Raw genomic sequence first — 18,512 nt, 5'->3', positions numbered from 1 at the left:
CAGCATCACTGCAGTATTGGCTCAATGAGCTTTGAATCTGGTTGGCTCTGGACTGGGCTGAACTGGCCATCCTTCCAGAGATGACCTCACTCTTTTCTACTTTTAGATCCTAGACCTTTAAGACTGGAGCTTTCTGGTATTGATCAGAGCAGATCCTGGTAGAAGGTGGAGCCCTAATTAGAATGAAAAGAATTTTCTCCTGGACATCAGAAGAGCAGCCTCTCCCCTGTGGTCTTATGCTTGTTGAATTAGTGTGTACTCAGTTGCTCTGGATGGACTTTCTGCAATCAGGAACACCATCCTAGGAACTGGACCCTTGCCATCCTGGGGCTTTAGCCCAAATGGGTTGGAAGTCTTACAAAAGGCCAGTTTCCTTTAGAAAGGACTCCAGCAATTTTTATGGAAGGTCTATGAGCAAATTTTCATTTTCATAAAGTATTTGGTGGCAGATTCTCTTTGGCTTAGTTTATTATTGCTGTTATTGAATAATAATGAAAATAATAATAATATGTGTGAGAAACTGTCTAGTCAAATCTATGATGACATAGCTAGGGAATGTGAGTGTGATAACTCAAGTGATCATCTCCATGTAGTTCTTTAGTGGTAGGGGAAACAGAAAGTAAGTCTATCCTCCATCCTTCAAACTGCAACCAGGCTGATCTCACATTCTTCACTGATTGAGATTATCTAGGTATTTGATCTCCCCCACCCCATTTTAAGGATCAGGGTCTTAACATGGAGATGGGAGTCCTCTTGCCCATGGTCATACAGATAGCAATAGGTAAAACTAGAATTTGAACCAAGGTTTACTGAATTAGCCTGATTTTGAAGGTCTAGGAACTCTGCAGTTCCACCAGTTGCTCCACCTTTTCAGCCAAGAAAATGACATAAGACTAATTCAGGGAGCTGCTAGGTGGTACAGTGGATAGAGCATTGACCCTGGAGTCAGGAGGACCTAAGTTCAAATCCAGTTTCAGACTCTTAATACTTACCTAGTTGTGTGACCTTGGGCAAGTCACTTAACCCTATTGCCTTTCCCCTCCCCTCCCCCCCAAAAATGCCTAATTCAAGGACTGTTTCTTCAAGATGGGGGGGGGTCCTCTGGGATTTGTTGTCTGGAGAATCCTTGTGGATTGGCTTCCCCTTCCTTAACTCAATGAAAATGTCAGTCAACCCTATCTAATAGAGAGCCAAAGACTATTTTCTTTATAGATTTTCTTTGACCTTGCTCACAAGATAAGGAAGGTAAACATAACTAAACCAGAGACATTATCTAATCCAAGCACTTACTATTGTATTTCCCAACCAGGGTCTGTGCTTCCTGCCCCAGGAATAGATGGCTTTTCCTTTGGTTCCTGAACCGAAATGGGCATAAGAGTGGGTTTCTGGGAGGATTGTCCTTTGCAGAAGACCCCTTAGAGTCCTGGAGCCCAGGAGATCTGATTACCCTGAAGTCCTTATCAGCCTTTTCAGAACAAATGGAATCTGCAGGACAAACACTATGGTAAAGATGGGAATTGGAAATGAGTTTTAGGGATCAGAGATCTGAAGTGGGGTCTGGGAAGTGAGAGAGTTGCTTATGTCTAATAATAGCTAAGGGTCAAGAGAGACCACTGTTATGGCTGTATGATCCCTTCTAAAGCAAAAAAAACCATTTGTTAGGAATTGAGAGGAAGGGGGAAAAGAAGGGGGAAGAGGCAGTCAAGTTCACAGGTGCTAAAATGTGCTCGAAGGCACTAAAAAAAGGAATGATTGGTCCATACCCATAAATTCAATCCCAAGATGCTCTGCCAATGCAGAAAGTTGGCAAAAAAAAGAAAGAAAAGGGAAACAGTTTCAGAAAAGAGTAATACATGGTAGTCCAAAACAAAGTTACACATCTATTTGTTTGCACATGAAAATGGGACCAGTGTGGAAGGATTCTCAGAGCAGTGTTCATGCAGGTGTCATCAAGGTGGAGTCCACAAAGAGCATTTCATCTCCTGCTTAACCCCTCAAAGCCTTCACTGATGGAGAGGTTGGGAGAAAGGGCTTCCTTACTCTAGCATAGAGGATCTGAGCTAGCAGGACTAATGGAGAGCCAAATCAACATCCTCACTTTATAGAGAGAGAAATTGAGTCCCAGAGAAGTGAAGTCAATTAGCCAAGTCACATAGGACAAATGTCTTCTCCTGCACCATAAAAGATATCATATATTGGAAGGTGGCAAGTAGTCTTTAAAACATGAACTTCCTTTTTGTGGGGAGGAGAGGGATTATTGTCTTACTTTTATCCACTCTGTATTGTCTCCCCACCCCAATCTTTTATTTCTTAGTAAGAAAACTCTGCTGGACTCCAGACAGGAGTCAAGAGAGCTGGCTTCTATTTCCAATCTTCCCACAGTGTATCTAGATGGCATTGTCCAAATGACTATGCCCTTAGTTTCTTTCTCTCTAAAAGGGATATGATCATCCTCTCCATCTGAAACAGATTTGTACATCATCTGGGTCAGTTTACCTCCTTTACAAAAAAAGGAACAGACCTAGATAGGGGGCTTGGGTTTCCTAGGGTCATATAAGGTACATAGGGGTGATTTAGACTCAGGTCCCCTGATGCCAACCAGAACAGTTCCCACTAATCGGTGCTTTGTTTTGTCCAATTTGTTTGCCAAAAGCTCTTATCTCCTCATTAGATTGCAAACTCCTTGGTACCATCTTTGTGTGTTTACATTAAAATCAGCAACATCTTGTCTCTACCCAAGGTATAGTGCTTTCGAATTCAGGTAATTGGATAATAATCTTTGGTCCCTTCTGGACTCCCTGCCAGCACCACTTACTCCCACCCAATATGCTGCCAGGATAAGTAAATGTTTGGAATGAGTTAAGTTTAAGACATTTCTAAGCATAGAGCAACATTGAGACTCAGAGAAGAGATAGCCAGGTGGGGAAAGAGTCTTTCTTTAGGAGAGTGAGTATTAGGATGATTCTTTAAAGACTGAGTGATGGCCTGAGCCCACTCAGCATCAAAGAAGGAGATGACAGCAAGGATTCTCCAAATGGTCCCCCACTTCTATTTTGAAGCTAGAAATACTCTGCCTTCTATAAGAGAAATTTTAGAGTAGAAAGAGTGGAAAAGAGGCATTGAGCTATTCTTCTTTGTCACTGATTACTGATTCTAGGTCTACTCTAGCTGAATGCGCCTGGGGAAAGCTCCATTTTGTCATCCAACACGAACAATAATTCTTGTTCTTTCCTCTATTTGGGGACCAAGCTCTTATCTGGATATCCTTAGTTACTAGTGTACTCTCCTAAAATGACTTTGTATTTAGCTTTGTATGTAATCTGTTTGCACTTTGGATGTATTTGGCATTTCCTTATTTGTATGCATGATAAAGGTCTGGATATGTAGTAAACTCTGTATTATCTATATCTTTCCAGGATTTTGAAATATGTTTGATGAATAGTATCTAATAAGGAAGAGCTTGATGAATGAATGAGTTAACTATCATAAAAGGAACTATTCTTATTAGTAGAACTAGTATGGGGCAGACCTCTTTTGAGTCAAGTTGCTCCACACTGAGACTAACTTCAGGATGAACCCTGTATGGGTTAGATATGATAGATTAAGGAGACCAAAGGAAATTCAGAATGAAACCATTTAGAGCAGGACACTAAGTCCATTCCTCTGGACCTTTGTTCAAAATTCATCTACTGATCTGGATTTTCCCAAAGATTCCAAGGAATTCACCAGATTTATCAGTGGTGGCATTAATCTCCCAGAGGAGGGCTCATAGATTCTTGAATTAAAAACCAGATTGATTTGAATTGAATTTCACTCAGAACCATCCTCCTTCCTCTTCTCTCTGGGCCACTTTCATCTACCCTTTCTTGCTTATTGTATATATAAATTTGGCAAGATGATGATAAATAAAATATTTGTAAGGAGACTACAGTGGAGTTCCCCATTCCCAAGTGCCCCTTCTCCCCAACTGATCAGGAAGACTTTAAGGGTTAAGCCAAGATAAAACTATATGTTATAAGAACTCAACAATCCTTGACAGTTGAAGAGTAGTCGAGAAAGTTGTACCTGTGAGCCTCCATGAACACTGCTAATGGTATGTTAGTAGCATAAAAAGCTTGGTTGTTAAGTCTGCAGTAAAATTCCTGGCATGCCCATGCATATGTGTAATTGCTTTTACATGGTCTTAGCAGCAAGGCCACCATTCATTACGCTCATTTCATTTCATGGGAAGCCATATTCTTATCAGGCAGCTTCCATTGAAAATGAGTCAATGGGAAATTGATACTTAGGTCTTAAAAGGACTCAGGGTGAAAAGTCTTAACAAAGAAACATGCATTAACCCTCTAGTATCCTGATGACTCATTTGGACATACTCTATTTTTCTTTTTTGATCCAAGGAAAAAAGTCTTATGCCTGCAAACCCTTTTTCACTTCATATGTAGCTTACTATTTTCTCTGTGTTATTTAATCTAATACCCTACTTATGGTTATTACTTCAGAGATACTTCCTCTAGAATTTTCCCCCCAAATGAAATGATTTATAAGCACAAGGATTGCTGTGTTTACAAAACAATTTAGTTTTTTTAGTAACTGATTTCCTACTGTGCCTACACATACAAAAATAATTCAAATTTGCTATCTATTATGGACAATCACCTAAAAATCTAATTATTTTTGAAAAGCCAATTAACCAATTTGATGGATTGGCTTCATTTTCTATTGTTCCTGAACAGAAATTGTCAGGCCAATTATTTTAGCCAGGTGTGGGTTTCATATTTCAAAGCAAAAGCCACAATAAGGGAAGTGGGAGATACCAACTTTTTTTATACCAACTGATTTTACCTTATATTATCTTACTTGTCCATCTTTGTCTTTTTCTCCAATAGAATATGAACTTGAGGGAGTTTTAGGGCACACTTTACACCCCGGTTTTAGCCCGGGGACTACATCTTGATTGTTGTTGAATTGAATGGTATTCTGTAGCAACTCAAGCTTAACTGAAGTGAGCCAGTGGGTTTTCTCCCTGTGAGTACCCTTAAATGTTCAGACAATCTTTGAATCCCCAGATGAGTCATCTCATTCTCCTGCCCTAAATGATTGGATTCTCTCTTTGTCAATTTTAACTGCAGCCAATTGAATTGTGCCTAGGGTTTGATTACTTACCTTGTGGACTGGTAGCCATGGGTCTGAACTGCTTTCAGATTAAACCAACTAGACTGCCACTGCATTTGTAAAGTGTGGAAAGAGAAGATGCCTCTGGTGTTTACAAGTAAATGTTTCACACTTCTTACCAGGTTCACAAAGCATGGATATTCTCCATGCTTTAGGTCAGGCTGCTGGCCTGAAATAACTCTGACTGGGAGAGGATATACACCTGGGACTATCTATCAAAAATGCTAGGAGAACAAATTAGGATTTTCTAGGAGTCTGCTAAAACTACATAAGTGTATCCTTTTTTTGAAGGACTTGAAAAACATGGGGTGGTATATTGCACAATAGTAGCTATATTTTCAGGGGAAATATCCTTTATGGATGGTATCCTATTATACAAATTAAAATTTTGTACTTCTTCACACTGACTAATATGAACCCACTATTGAAATTGGACATCCATTTGTTGCCAGGGGCTCTTATAACTAGGAATCTCTCCTTCCAGAGTGAACATGGATTCAATTGTGGTTTGCCTTTTATTTTTGAATATTTGAAACTAAGCAGTTCAGTTAGGAAATCCATCAAGGGAAAAAACAGTGGGGCAATGCCATGTTCTTAGAAAACATGATGTCATCTAACAGGCAGTGACTTAGGGTCTGAACTGCCGGCTCCTCAATTACCTTTCCCCCTGCCATAACACTTAGCTTGCAAGGGCAAATTTTTCCTGAAAGGTAGCCAGTTCTTTCCTAAATGCTTGAACTTCTCAAATACAGTTCAAGACTTCAATTATGAAATTATGGAATGCTCTGATCCATAAATGTATAATCCCACACCAGAGAATGTCATACTAATGATGTAAGAGTTCAAATACTCCTTGGCAGCTGACAATGAAGCTTGAGATTCAAAACTGGATCTGTTTTGCAGATTTGGCTGATCTCAAATATTGGGGATGGTAGTGATGATAATTTGCTTCATTTCTAACCTGAATGTTACCTTATGTTGTTACTCTCTCTAGGATGCATGGTCAATTTTTTTTAAATCATCACATGGTCAGGCAAAATTCTTTTTCCCCCTTGGAGCCACCAAGTCTTCCCCAAACAGAATAATGTAATTCCCCTTGGATCAATGGTGGTGGTAGTAGTGGGGATGGGAAGAGATATGAATTTAGGCATTACATCAGAGGGGGCTGAGAAGATCCAACTTTTAAAGAAATTTTCTTAATAGATCCCAAAAGTCATAAATATGCTTCTAGTTGGATGCTCCAAATGAAACATAAACTCCCCCTTACCCAAAGGCTGTTGCTGAATATATCAGCAAGAAGGCCTTGAAGAAATTGTCCTTAGGGCTTCCCAAATAAAATGTATTTTTTCACCAATTTTTTTTAAATGATGGTGCATAAAGTGAAAAGAGGAACGCCTTTGCCTATGTTCTAAATGAGCTAGGAAACATTTATTTGTAGCAGCTGGGAAATGCTTTTTGCTCTTTCGTGGGCAATACTACCCGCACAAAGCAGGAAGATCCCAGTATCCCATCATCAAGAGGCAAGCACTTTATATTTCAAAGAAAAGCTAAGAAATATTCAAAATGTGTGAGGGGTCCTTTCCTCTCCTAAGATCCTTATAAATTAGTACAATAACATGTTCTAATTTCTCATTTATTTAAATTGGCCCTGGATGCTTGGTTTGCAAGACACCCCATTGATGAGTGAAGCCAACCAAGGGCATCCAAACTCGAGTGGCCCTGGGATGTTCTGGGAATTCCTCTCACTTTGTCTCTCCCACCTTTTCCTCATTCTGTAAAAGCAGACTGGGCAATGATGAGAAACACCTGCATTCTGTTTGCCAGGTTTATTTGACATAAATAATACATTCTGTACCATATCAAACTTACCATTGTTTCAAATGCATTATGGGTTACAAGTTAATGAGATCCCTTTCAGACTGGTGGCATCTAAGTTAGACTACTTAGTGGAATGACTTTATTGCATTTCCTCCATAAAAGTGAACTTTAGAGATGGTTATTATGACTGTGTCACTCCTGGGGCCTGATTGCAACTGGGTATCCTTACCCACTATCCCCTTGAGTTCCCTGCTCAGCCTCACATGCCTATTAGTGTCTTAGGGCAGAAACAGAACAGTTCATACAATGATTTTGGTTAAGATTTTCATGCGACAGGCAGAGGCCATCCATGTTAGACCTGGTAGAAGAAATCTAGCTCTAGGTGTGATCTGGGGAGGGAGATGCAGCAACAAGAAAGCAGTGCAGTGCCCTCTGGGCGTGGCATGCTCCTACTCAGGCAGAGACAGAAAGGGAGTGGACGTACTGTAGAAGCTCGCCATTACGTAGTTTTGGCAACGATCACCAGTAAACTCATTTGGGCACCTGAGAGGAAAAACAAAAAGAAAAACAACGGTAGAGAAAACAGAGAAAAGAGAAGAAGTGAACATGTGCTAAGAAAGAAGCTTCATCAGTGTCAACTGCTGGACCTTGGTGAGTTCACCTCCAGGAGCAGTCAAAGCTTTGCCCCAATGTGGCTCGAGGGTTGGGGGACCCCTCCAAGGAGACCAGTTTGGACCAAATTGAATGAACCATTAGGAATGGTGGAGCCTCCACTGTCCCAGGGGTTTGCATCCTCCCAAAGCAGAGGTCACTGGGGGAGCAAATTGAAGAAGCACCAAGTTATCTTGGTAGCTCAAGGAATTCTGATTTATATCAGTAGTCAAAGATATCAGGAAGAAAATGGCTAGCCTGTCCCCGATGGCTGCTGATATTTTGGAACTTTTTTCCCAATCTCTTGTCTCCAGTGACAGGAGGTGACAACAATGACACATTATGCCACCGAGCCATGAGTGCAGAGCCCAGGCGCCTGGTTGGTCAAACCACCAAGTGGTAGTGCTTGTTGCTGTGGATTGGGGAAGAAAGCAAAGTTCAGATTATTTTTAACATACTTTCTTGGGTTTGGATTTTCATGGGCACATTCTCAGTACATCTTGCTCCAGTGAATCCAGGTTGGCACCTAGAGGGCAGAAATGTGATAAACAACAGAGGCTAAAGACACCGAATGATTAAATTGTCAATGCCCCTCCTATAGATTAGCTGCCCACAAAGGACACTTAGGGAGAGATGTGGGGATTGAAAAAAATAACATAGAGAGGAGGACATTTAGAAAACCGTGTCCCTTGAGGACTGCAAAGAGCATATTGATTTATTCTTTAATTTGAAATGTCAATACATTGAAACTTGATTAGAGAAAAGCTATCAAGCTGAAATGGAGAGGGGAGGGCAAGATGACTCCAGTTGGTGACTCAAGTGTTTTATGTATATCAGGCACTTACCATTCAGATTTTCTCCTGTTGATTGTATAGAACAGTGTCAGATAAGAAGCCATCCCCTCTTTCTACACCCCCACCAAAAAATTCTGCCAATTGCTTCACCTTTCATCTCCCAGCCATACATCTTCAAAGAGTAAAGATTTGGCTGTGTGTGTTGTGGCTAAAGCTGAGAAGAAAATGGCAAGAATTTTACATTCTCATATTCTAATATTTATTGGTTCAACAAATGACTCCCTCTCACTTCAAGCATGAAGCAGATTCTTTGCCATTGCTTGTCATTTGACCAGAAAGAGAGACCTGAGGCTAGGACTCACCTAGGGTGTTTTGGTGTGAATTTTATTGTGTATGGGGGAGAGAGGGGAAGGACATTGACTGCACATGTAGCTAATGACACCATAGTGCCTTTGGACAGAGTGTAGCCCAACCAGATGAAAATGTAATTAGAGACTTGTAATTAAACTGGGAATATTTAACAAAATAAAAATACACTAGAAGACAAGATAATGTTAACATGGTATTCTAAATCAACAGGAAGTCCACAGGAATCCTTGTGATTCCCTTTTCTATTTGAATCTCACTCCCCGACCCCATTGCTTTGGGAAGCTATTTTTGTTAGTTGTTCTGTATTTTTCACCCAGGTGACTCAGCCTTTGGGTGGTGAGTCCCTCAATAGAGTTCTGGTGAGAGCTTCAAGAGTCCAGGCTCCCCTCTCCATGTATTGTTTTCACTCCATATTCAAACTTTGTCTGGAGCTGGGATTTCATTGCTGTGTGGAAGTCCTGGTATGGAATTTCCCTCTACAAATGATGCTACCAATACAACTCATCTTCAACTTAGATATCTGGAATGAATCGGCTAGCCTGTGTCAGAATTTAGGCCCACATGTCATCTACTATTCAACATTGCTCCTGGACTTTCAATTCAATGAAACCAAATTAAATGGTTCTGAAAAATGGGCCATTCTCTTGCTATAGTCTTTTTATTTTTATTTTTTTTTTATTTTTTCATTAGATACATGTCTTTAAGAGATTATTTATGGATAAAGGACATGGCATAAATTGACCTGCCATTTCTTCATATGCAATGAGATCTTCACATTCCCAGGAATTTTCTTATTTAGTCAAGGCCCGAAGCCTTATCCTATATTTTACACAATTAGGAATAAGATATACTAAGTAGTATGGGCAGCTAGGTGGTACAGTGTATAGAGAGTCCCGAGTTAGGAGTCAGGAAAACTTCCTGAAAAAATCTTCCTGAATTTAAGTCTTTTCTCAGATACCTTAGGCAAGCCACTTAACCCTGCTTGCCTCAGTTTCTTTATTTGTAAAATGAACAGGAGAAGGAAGTAGCAATCTACTTAGTATCTTTGCCAAGAAAACCCCCAATGGGGTCATGAAGTCAAGACTGAAAAACAACTGAACAATAGTAGTACTATATAGTATTTGGAGAAGTTATTGATGAATGTATGTTTGTAGATGACAAAATGACATTTAGGAGGTAAAACCTGCCTCAGTAAATCCAAGAATTGTCTGCACATCTTCTTGATACAAATGCTTATGCATCACAGAATTCTCTGTCTTAATAGAAAAATCTGAAAAGATCTGACATTTCCCCAAAATAAATACTCACTAGCATTTCAAATACAGCATGCATTGGTAGAGTTTTGGTTTTGGGATCAGAGGATTCGTATTCATATTTAAACTCTAATGTATGGCCCATGGAGCTTTGGATTTATAATTTAATGTCTCTGACCTCAATTTCCTCATCTATCAAATTAGGGAATTTTATTATCCTTTCCAAGTCTAGAGTGATGATGCTATGACGTAAGAATAGTTTTAAGAATTAATTCTTATATAGAAAAAGGCAAACCTGCTCTTTTTTATGATTATGCTTCTTTTCACACACTATGTTAAGAATATGGATCAGAGAGGGAGGTGAAAAAGATGTAATGCAAAAGGTAATCCCTTACAGAAATCAGATGACTTAAGTTGAAGTCCTAGCTCTGCTATTAATTAGCCAGATGACCTTTGACCCCTTCTGTCTGGATCTGTTGCCTGATTGGTAAAATAAAAGGCTCGGGGATGTGGGTTGCATGATCACAAAGAGCTCCTCCAGTTGAACCAATCTATATATAAAGCCCATTAGAACTGGAAGAATCAATCCATCTTCTAAGATTCCTTTGAGCCTTAACAGTGTTCTAAGGATCTTCTTAAATCTGATATACTTTGAAGGGCACTTTCAAATCCAATATTCTATAATCCATGGTCCTTTCCAACTCCTATATTCTATGCTTTTATATTGTCTATTCTCCCTTTAACTATCTAGGTTCTAAATTTCTGTGCTCTGACATTCTTTGTCCTAAGGTCACCCCAGTTTGAGCAATTTATATTCTAAGGATGGCTATAAGGTGGCACAGTGGATAGAATAATGGACGAAAAGACAAGAAGATTCATTTTTCTGAGTTCAAATCTGGTCTTAGATAATTACTAATTGTGTAACCCTGGGCAAGTCATTTCATCTTGTTCGCCTCAGTTTCCACCTCTGAAAAATGAGCCAGAGAACAAAATGGCAAATCATTCCAGGATCTGCCCCAAAACTACAATAGGGTAAGAAAGTGTCAGACAACCAAACAATAACAACCCTTAGCACCCTCCTATTTCTGATATTCGTTGTTCTAATTTCAACTCTCACAGTTAGAAATCTAACATTCTAAATTCTATGTTATATGTCCCTTCTAACTCAACTTTCTGTGTGTTGACTGTACATATGCCAAGATGCTCTTAGGTCTAGAATTTTATATTCTATGGCTCCTTCCAAATCTGACAAAACTAGACAACCATGAATATACCCAAAAGGTTTGAGAAACTCAAAGCAAAGAGTTCATAAAAAGAGCCAGGAAGACCAATAATCTCTCCAATCTATGAGCTTTTTTACTTTACTAATGTTAAAAGACTTTGAGCTTTCCCTGCCTCTTTTGCTCTCTTTTGTTGCTAGAGATTCAGTAGATAGGTCGATCAAGAAATGTATGGAAAATCAGTGACTTATGAGAAATTACATGATTTCTCTCAAGTCAGAGCCAACCTATGAAGCCTGAAAATGACTGACACATAAAGGACAAACTGGATGAGAAAACAGATCTACTACACACTATTGGTGTGGATTAATTTTCAAAGTACTTCTTTTGTTTTTGTTTTCTAGATTACTTTTAAAAGTTCTTGTGAACATGTTGCAAGAGGAGGAAAGTCTGAGGATAATGGAAATTACAGTATAATGAGCCCTGGGTGCAAGACTTGGGGACAATTCACACCAGGATTCTAAATTTGACTTGGAGAATTACTGTCTGTTTGACCACAAGCAAGTCACTTCCCTTCACCAAAGTTTCATTTTCTTCATATATAAAATGGATACCATGATATTTATAGTATTTCTCTCACAGGGCTATTCTGAGGAAAAGGCTCCATAAATCTGAAAATGCTTAAGGAAAGGTGACCTATCTTTTTCATTCCTCAATGATTGTATCACCTTGAATAGTTTCTTTTGGTTCAAACTGTCCATGTTTTTAACAACCATGATCCAGTTTTATCTCACAAAAAATGAAGTACAAATGTGAAGACTGATGCTTATGTGTGTGTGTGTTGAGTGACAGAGGGAGACAGAGAGAGAGTGAGAGAGAGACAGATAGACAGACAGTTGTACAGAAAGACACAGACAGCAAGATAAAGGAGACAGTCAAGGATTGTCATTCTGGAAAGTTTAGGAAAGGAGTCAAAAAAAATAAAAAAACACCACAATGCTTACTGGACAGAGAAGCAATGGAGCTACAATTATATTGAAAAAAGTGCTTGGAAAATATTGGTTAGTTACCCAGAGCTCTGGGAAGCAAAAGCAGACAGAACAGGTGGGAAGAGGGGGTGAAAAATCTGGCCAATATTTTCTTATTGTTTTCTCCAGGGAAACTCAGTGTTATGATACTGCAGCAAATTTCTAATGAAGGAACCCCTTCTCAAAGGGCCTCTTTGCTTGCTCAATCATGAACATGGTACTTTACAATTTGCAAAGCAAGGATGGAAATCATCAAATCATGTAATGATAATGTCTACATAAAAGGAAATTTTCAGAAATACAGAGCATTTTAACCAGAGGAATCATTCACTCATGCCCTTTTTCGAACTTGGCAGGAACCACATTGACACTATCTATCCAATCACTCCATATGCTAAATTCATTTTCCTTATGCTGGCTGCAGACCTAGTCTGACACATGGTGCTGGAAAAAGTAGCCTAGCCCCGATGAGTTCTTCTAAATTGATTGGGCAATCAAGATGAAAAGAGAAAAAGAGAACTAAGGGATTTCTAAGAAGTCATTTGTTAAGAATAACTTCCTTGAATACATGGATGGAACTAAAATCACTTCCTCTTTCTTGAGAAATCAGGGGTTTAGTATCAGCAATCATATAAGGAACTTTGGAGAAATCAGATAGGATTGTTGTCAGACTACATGGAGATGGTTATTTCTTTTTCAAAAGATATCATCAATTTTCATTGGGAAGCATATTCAAGGAAAAAAGCATCTATCTATTTCTGAGTTGATTAAATTCTTCATTCACTGACTTGTGGCCATATTGACATTTTTAGTACTCTAGCAAATAAGAGTGGAGTCAGTGAACATCTTTGCTTTATCCCTGGTGTTACTGGTAAAACTTCAAGTTTTGTTTTTTTAAAAATACCAATTCTTGATAGATTTATCCAGTCAATAAAAATAGACATTGGGGAAACAAAGACAAAAACTAATCATTCTTATGTTTAAAATTTTATATTCTATTTGAAGGGAAGACTTGATACTGATGATGATTTTAAGGAAAATAATTTTCATTCTGATCATTTTTAATCTTTTAAAAACAAACACTGCATTTGTTGTAGACATTTTATATTTATCAAGATAATGACATTCTCTTAAAAAATTTGCTCTGATATGCTTACTTTGCTAATATTAAGCCATCCCTAAATTCCCAGTCTAACTTTATTCTAAACTTTGTTCTAAAAAATAATTTTTTCAATATGTTGCTAAAGTCTCCATTTGACTTTTATATACCATTTTAGTATCACTATCCAGGAAATATGATATTTGTTGATAATTTCCCTTCTATAGATTCACAGAGAGTGAACCTCTATATGTAAATTTTCAGTGTAAATATCTCACTATGTTGGAAATGCAAAAGTTGGGAAGGGACCTGTAAGTATGAAACAACACACAGTATTTTTCAATATCTTGCTTTTATACATACATATATATATATATATATATATATACACACACACATATATATACTTTCTCTGGCCCCTCCCCAATTAAATAACTAATAGCTCGGGGTGAAGGGGTTGGGAGGGGAAAGGATGTTGTGGAAAATAGATGATTAAATGAAGGTTGTTAATATAATTACTTTTTGTAAGAGAAAAGAAAGAAAAGACAGGAAAACATTACTTGAGGTTTTGTAGATTAGCAGGTTTCTTTGTGGAAGGGAGTATGTTTTGCTTGCTTTCTTATTTTTTGTTTCAATAGCAAAGTAGATGGAATACTGAGTCTGTAGTCAAATCTGGTCTCAGACACTTACTATTTGTGAAACCTTTGGCAATTTAATTAACCTCCTTAAGACTCAGTGCCCTCATATGTAAAATGAAAATAATAATAATAATAGCACCTACCTCTCTGGGCTGTTGTAAGGATCAAATAAGATAATATTTGTAAAACATTTTGCAAACTTTAAATCCCTATAAAAACCTTGGTTACCACTGGTGGTCATGCTGGTGTAGTATTTGTGGCATTATCCCCAGTATGGATACTGACAACAAGGCATAGTAGATGGCCACATTTGAACCTGGGAATGCTGGGGAATCAAGACTTATAATAACTGTTTGACTTTGGTCTAAGACTCTGAGATGCAGATGTTTATCTGCTCATAAAATCATGGCTCTGGACCAAGCCCTCTATCTCAAGCAAGTAGATAAAACTCCTCAGTGTCTAGCTCAGTGTATTTCACTTATTTGGCACTTTAAAAAAAACTTGTTGAATTAACCCTAAATAAATAGATATTTTGTTCAGAATTAAATATTTAATTTTTTTTTGTTTGTTTGTTTTTTGCAAGTGGCTTGCCCAAGGCCACACAGCTAGGTGCTTATTAAGTGTCTGAGGCCGGATTTGAACTCAGGTACTCCTGACTCCAGGGCCAGTGCTCTATCCATTGTGCCACCTAGCTTCCCCTAGAATTCAATATTTAAAAGAACCCCATTGGTTCATCGGATCATACTGCTGTTGATCTGGAGTAAGAAGTGACCACAGAGCCTGTCTAGACCAAGCCAATCATTTTATAGATTAGGAAACTGAGGCATAAGAATTGGCAAGGAAAAGAGTCACAGATTTAGCTTCAAAAGAAGGATTTGAACTCAGGCAGCCCTCTGTCTCTAGGACCTAGGGCTTGTCATGATATAGAGAACCCAAAGCTTGAGGATTGCCTCAGACATTTAATAACTTTATAAGATTGGACTACTGCCAAGTTCTCTAAACCTCATTTTTCTCACCTGCACAATGGGGCTAATTATACTTGGACTGGCTTCCTGGTTTATTGTGAAGATCAAATAAGCTAATTCTATAAAGTCATTTGTAACTATAAACACTGTATAAACACCAGTTACCATTATTATCTAATAGCCTTGGCTTTTTCATGAATCATACATTTCATTTTCTGAATTAAAGAAAGATGAGCTGAGGTAGCAAGGAGGCTCATATGGAGAGAAAATCCAGGACCAAGGTCATTTGGCTAACAGAGATGAATGAATTGTGTCTTGTTCTTCCCCTTTCCTTCTTTTTGACTTTTCTTAATGTTTTTGATATTAATCCAGGCCTGAAATTTCATCATTGAGAGAAGTTGCAGTTTGGAAACTCCTTCTGATGATAGAAATAGCCATGCCTCTTCAGATTTTAATCTGAAAAATTAGACCAAGAATGCAGATAGAGAAAATTATGTGGATGGAACACAGTACATATTATGCAACTTGATTGATATAGGGTCTTTCATGTATAATGAACTGCTTTACCTTTCCTTTTTTTTATGCTTTGTCTTGGGGCATGGAAAGAAATCTTAGAAAATGAAGATGATATGGAAATGAAATTTTTTATTTTAAATAAAAAGAAATGTTGCCTCAGGTATTTGTCCAGAATAATACAGCTTAGATAGTGCACCTAAGCCTTTTTAAATAAAATGTTGATCTATTATGCCATGTGAACTCTTATATGGCTATTCTATCATCTAATTTTGATAACATGCATGACTGACAAAAGAAGGGGTCCCAGTTATGGGGGTAAGAATTGGAACTGCTGAATAGCTCGAAGACAGAAGACCTACTTGGTCACTGGGAAGCTTTTCCAGGGGACCTCTGGGAGACCAGGAACAAAGAATTACAAGGATGTCCAAAGTACAGAGAGCTATGATTGGTCACAATGTAGGAAATACCCAGGCAAATGAGTTCACACATGCATTGAGGTATATAAAATATAATATAAAAATATAAATATAATATAAAATATAAAAATTAGATAATTGTGTTTTGGATATTATTATTGTTATTATTATTACTATTTTATATATTCTATGTTATTGGATAAAAGGATTATGATTGAAACTCATCTTCTGTGGACTCAGTGAAAGTAAGCCTGGTTCAATTCCAATTGGAGAGAAGTTAAATGCTATGTACTTTAGTATGTTCTCATGATGTTGATTCTCCCACTAGGGCTCAAAATTTTGAAAACTTTTCATTTCATATAGGCAGGAAGTCATGAGTAGTTTTTATGAGAACATCTTTTTCAAAACACTGAAGCAGCAGGATAGTACAGTGAATGGAGCACAGTCTTGCAGTCATGAGCAGAGATCAAACCTGGCTGGCCACAGGCACTTAAAACTTACAGACTATGTGACTCAGGGCAAGTCACTTAACTGTCATTGTCTCACCAAAAAAAAAAAGTCCAACCAAAAAAAGTATAGATGTGTGTGGGTATGTATATATGTATCTAGATATATACATGTATATTTACATACATATGTGTGTGTTTTAAGTTTATATGTATCAAGATTATAGTCAAGCAACTGTGGGCACCAATCTGAATTCTCAAAAATATTTTGAAGTCTATATTAAAGATGTGCAGTCTCTCAGTATGAGAGAATTGGATTATAATCCTACATAGAAGGCCATTTCTTAGGAAGCATTCAACAAGTGTTAAATTTTTGCAGCCTGCAGATGAGTTTCAGTTTCTAGGATGTCATGCATAATTTGCCTCAGTCACTTAGTCAAAACTCCTGAAGGACAATCCTTCATTCAATTCTGGACTCAATGACCTGACCTTGAATTGTCATTAAAATATCCTCTCCCATAAAAAAGCACCCAAGATTCAATTATTAATCCAAAATTTCTTCATCAGCATGTTGTCTTAACTCAGGAAAATGTTGTATATAACCATATTGTTTCAGTTTTCTAACCTGTTTATCATGCAATCTGTGTTTGTATATCCATCCATCCATCCATCTTCCTCCTTTTTAGTGAGGAAGTTTTCTTTTTGCTTTAGCTGATTGTGAGCTCTCATAGAGCAGGGATTCAATTTTTGTTCTTAGAACAAGGACAACTAAGTGTGATAGTGGCTAGAACTTCTGGAGCTGGAGGCAAAAACACTGAGTTCAAGCCCAGGCTCAGATACTTGCTAGGTGTGTCACCTGGGAAAAGTCACATAAATTCTGTTTCCCTCAGTTTGCTCAACTGGAAAATGAAGATGATAATAGCACTTACCACCCAAGGTAGGTCAAAAAGATCAAATGAAACAGTATTTGAGAAGGACTTAGTCCTGCACTGTACATTGCAGATACTATATAAAAGCTTTTCTAATATATATGATATTAATATTAATAAATGCCAAGTGATTATTTAAGATAGATAAGGCCTTGTGTTTGTTACTGTTGTATAGCTTTTTGCTAAAAACCCTTTATAAATTGGGTGTGATGCTTTTGGTAGTTTTGCTAGTGTACATTAAAAATGAGATCGTCCAGCATTAGTTCCTTTAAGTGTATTCTTCCCATTCAGATTTGATTTCAGGATGCCAGGAAGTCTCTTACTGTATTCAGCCACATTTTTCTCCTTGATATTTCAATGTTTTGTATCTTGTCTGGAAGCTTCCAAGATATTCTAATTATGAAGCTCATTCCTTAGTTCAATTTGGCTCTTGCCGTGAAGCGAGATTCAACCTAATAATTTTTCATATTCATCAATAAGTTTGCACTTCTTAAGTGAAATCACATTTTGATGTCACTGAATGAAGATTTCAAAGGAGTGTATGTATGTGTGTGTTTTATTTCAATTTTTGGTGAGCTCATATAACTTGATGTTATCCATATATGTCAAATGATTAATAAGTTGCATTAGTCTATCTCCCTTTTTCAACCAGAAATCTGCATTTCCTTATTACTACTTAAAAGAGATGGTCATTCAAGGCCAGCAAAATCCAGTCTGACTCCAGAAAACGTGTTTTGTTTTCTGTATTATTGTTGCTATTACTCTCTCTCTCAGCCCAGGTATAAGTAGTCCTAGGATAATTCCCTATTTCAGCGTTTTTATTAAAATTCTGTAGATTCTTGTGCAATGAGATAAAGGATTTTTTCTTATATTGTCTCATTTCTATAGGTTCCCTGAAAGTATCCTCAAGACAACTTTAATAATAAAAAACAAGACGTCCTCATCCTCCCAAATTGTGGCCATTAGAGCCTGTGAAGAGGAGTCAAGAGAAGGGAGAAGTGATGATTTGAAGGTGAATTCATTTCAACTTTATCTACAGAATTGCTCTGGAATGGCACACCTATGTGAATGTATCTGCATAGCAAAGAGGATTGTGAGCACAATACAGATGTCTCTTCTCATTTATTTCCAACCGTCCACTTTGATCAGGGTTCTTCTTATAATGCTACGTCTCAGAAATTATTTGAGACAGTGTTGG

At 37.8% G+C, this 18,512-nt stretch overlaps 1 protein-coding gene across 7 annotated transcripts in view; it reads right to left on the bottom strand.

Moving 5' to 3' along the window:
• NRG1 (neuregulin 1) overlaps positions 1–18,512 on the bottom strand; it is an 887,736-nt gene that overhangs the window by 17,831 nt on the left and 851,393 nt on the right. For 4 of the 7 annotated variants that reach the window (XM_074228297.1, XM_074228298.1, XM_074228295.1 and 1 more), the window contains one exon: positions 8,100–8,167. In XM_074228297.1, coding sequence (XP_074084398.1) covers positions 8,100–8,167 — 68 coding nt within the window. Of the gene's footprint in view, positions 1–1,763; positions 1,788–7,474; positions 7,534–8,099; positions 8,168–18,512 lie in introns of all 7 variants that reach the window. The other 3 variants (XM_074228296.1, XM_074228299.1, XM_074228294.1) reach the window with 2 other exon arrangements.

This window comes from Macrotis lagotis, chromosome 3, assembly GCF_037893015.1.
Source record: "Macrotis lagotis isolate mMagLag1 chromosome 3, bilby.v1.9.chrom.fasta, whole genome shotgun sequence".
Lineage (NCBI taxonomy): Eukaryota > Metazoa > Chordata > Mammalia > Peramelemorphia > Peramelidae > Macrotis > Macrotis lagotis.
Note: the sequence above shows the minus strand (reverse complement) of the source record. Positions and strands in the feature narration are given on the sequence as shown.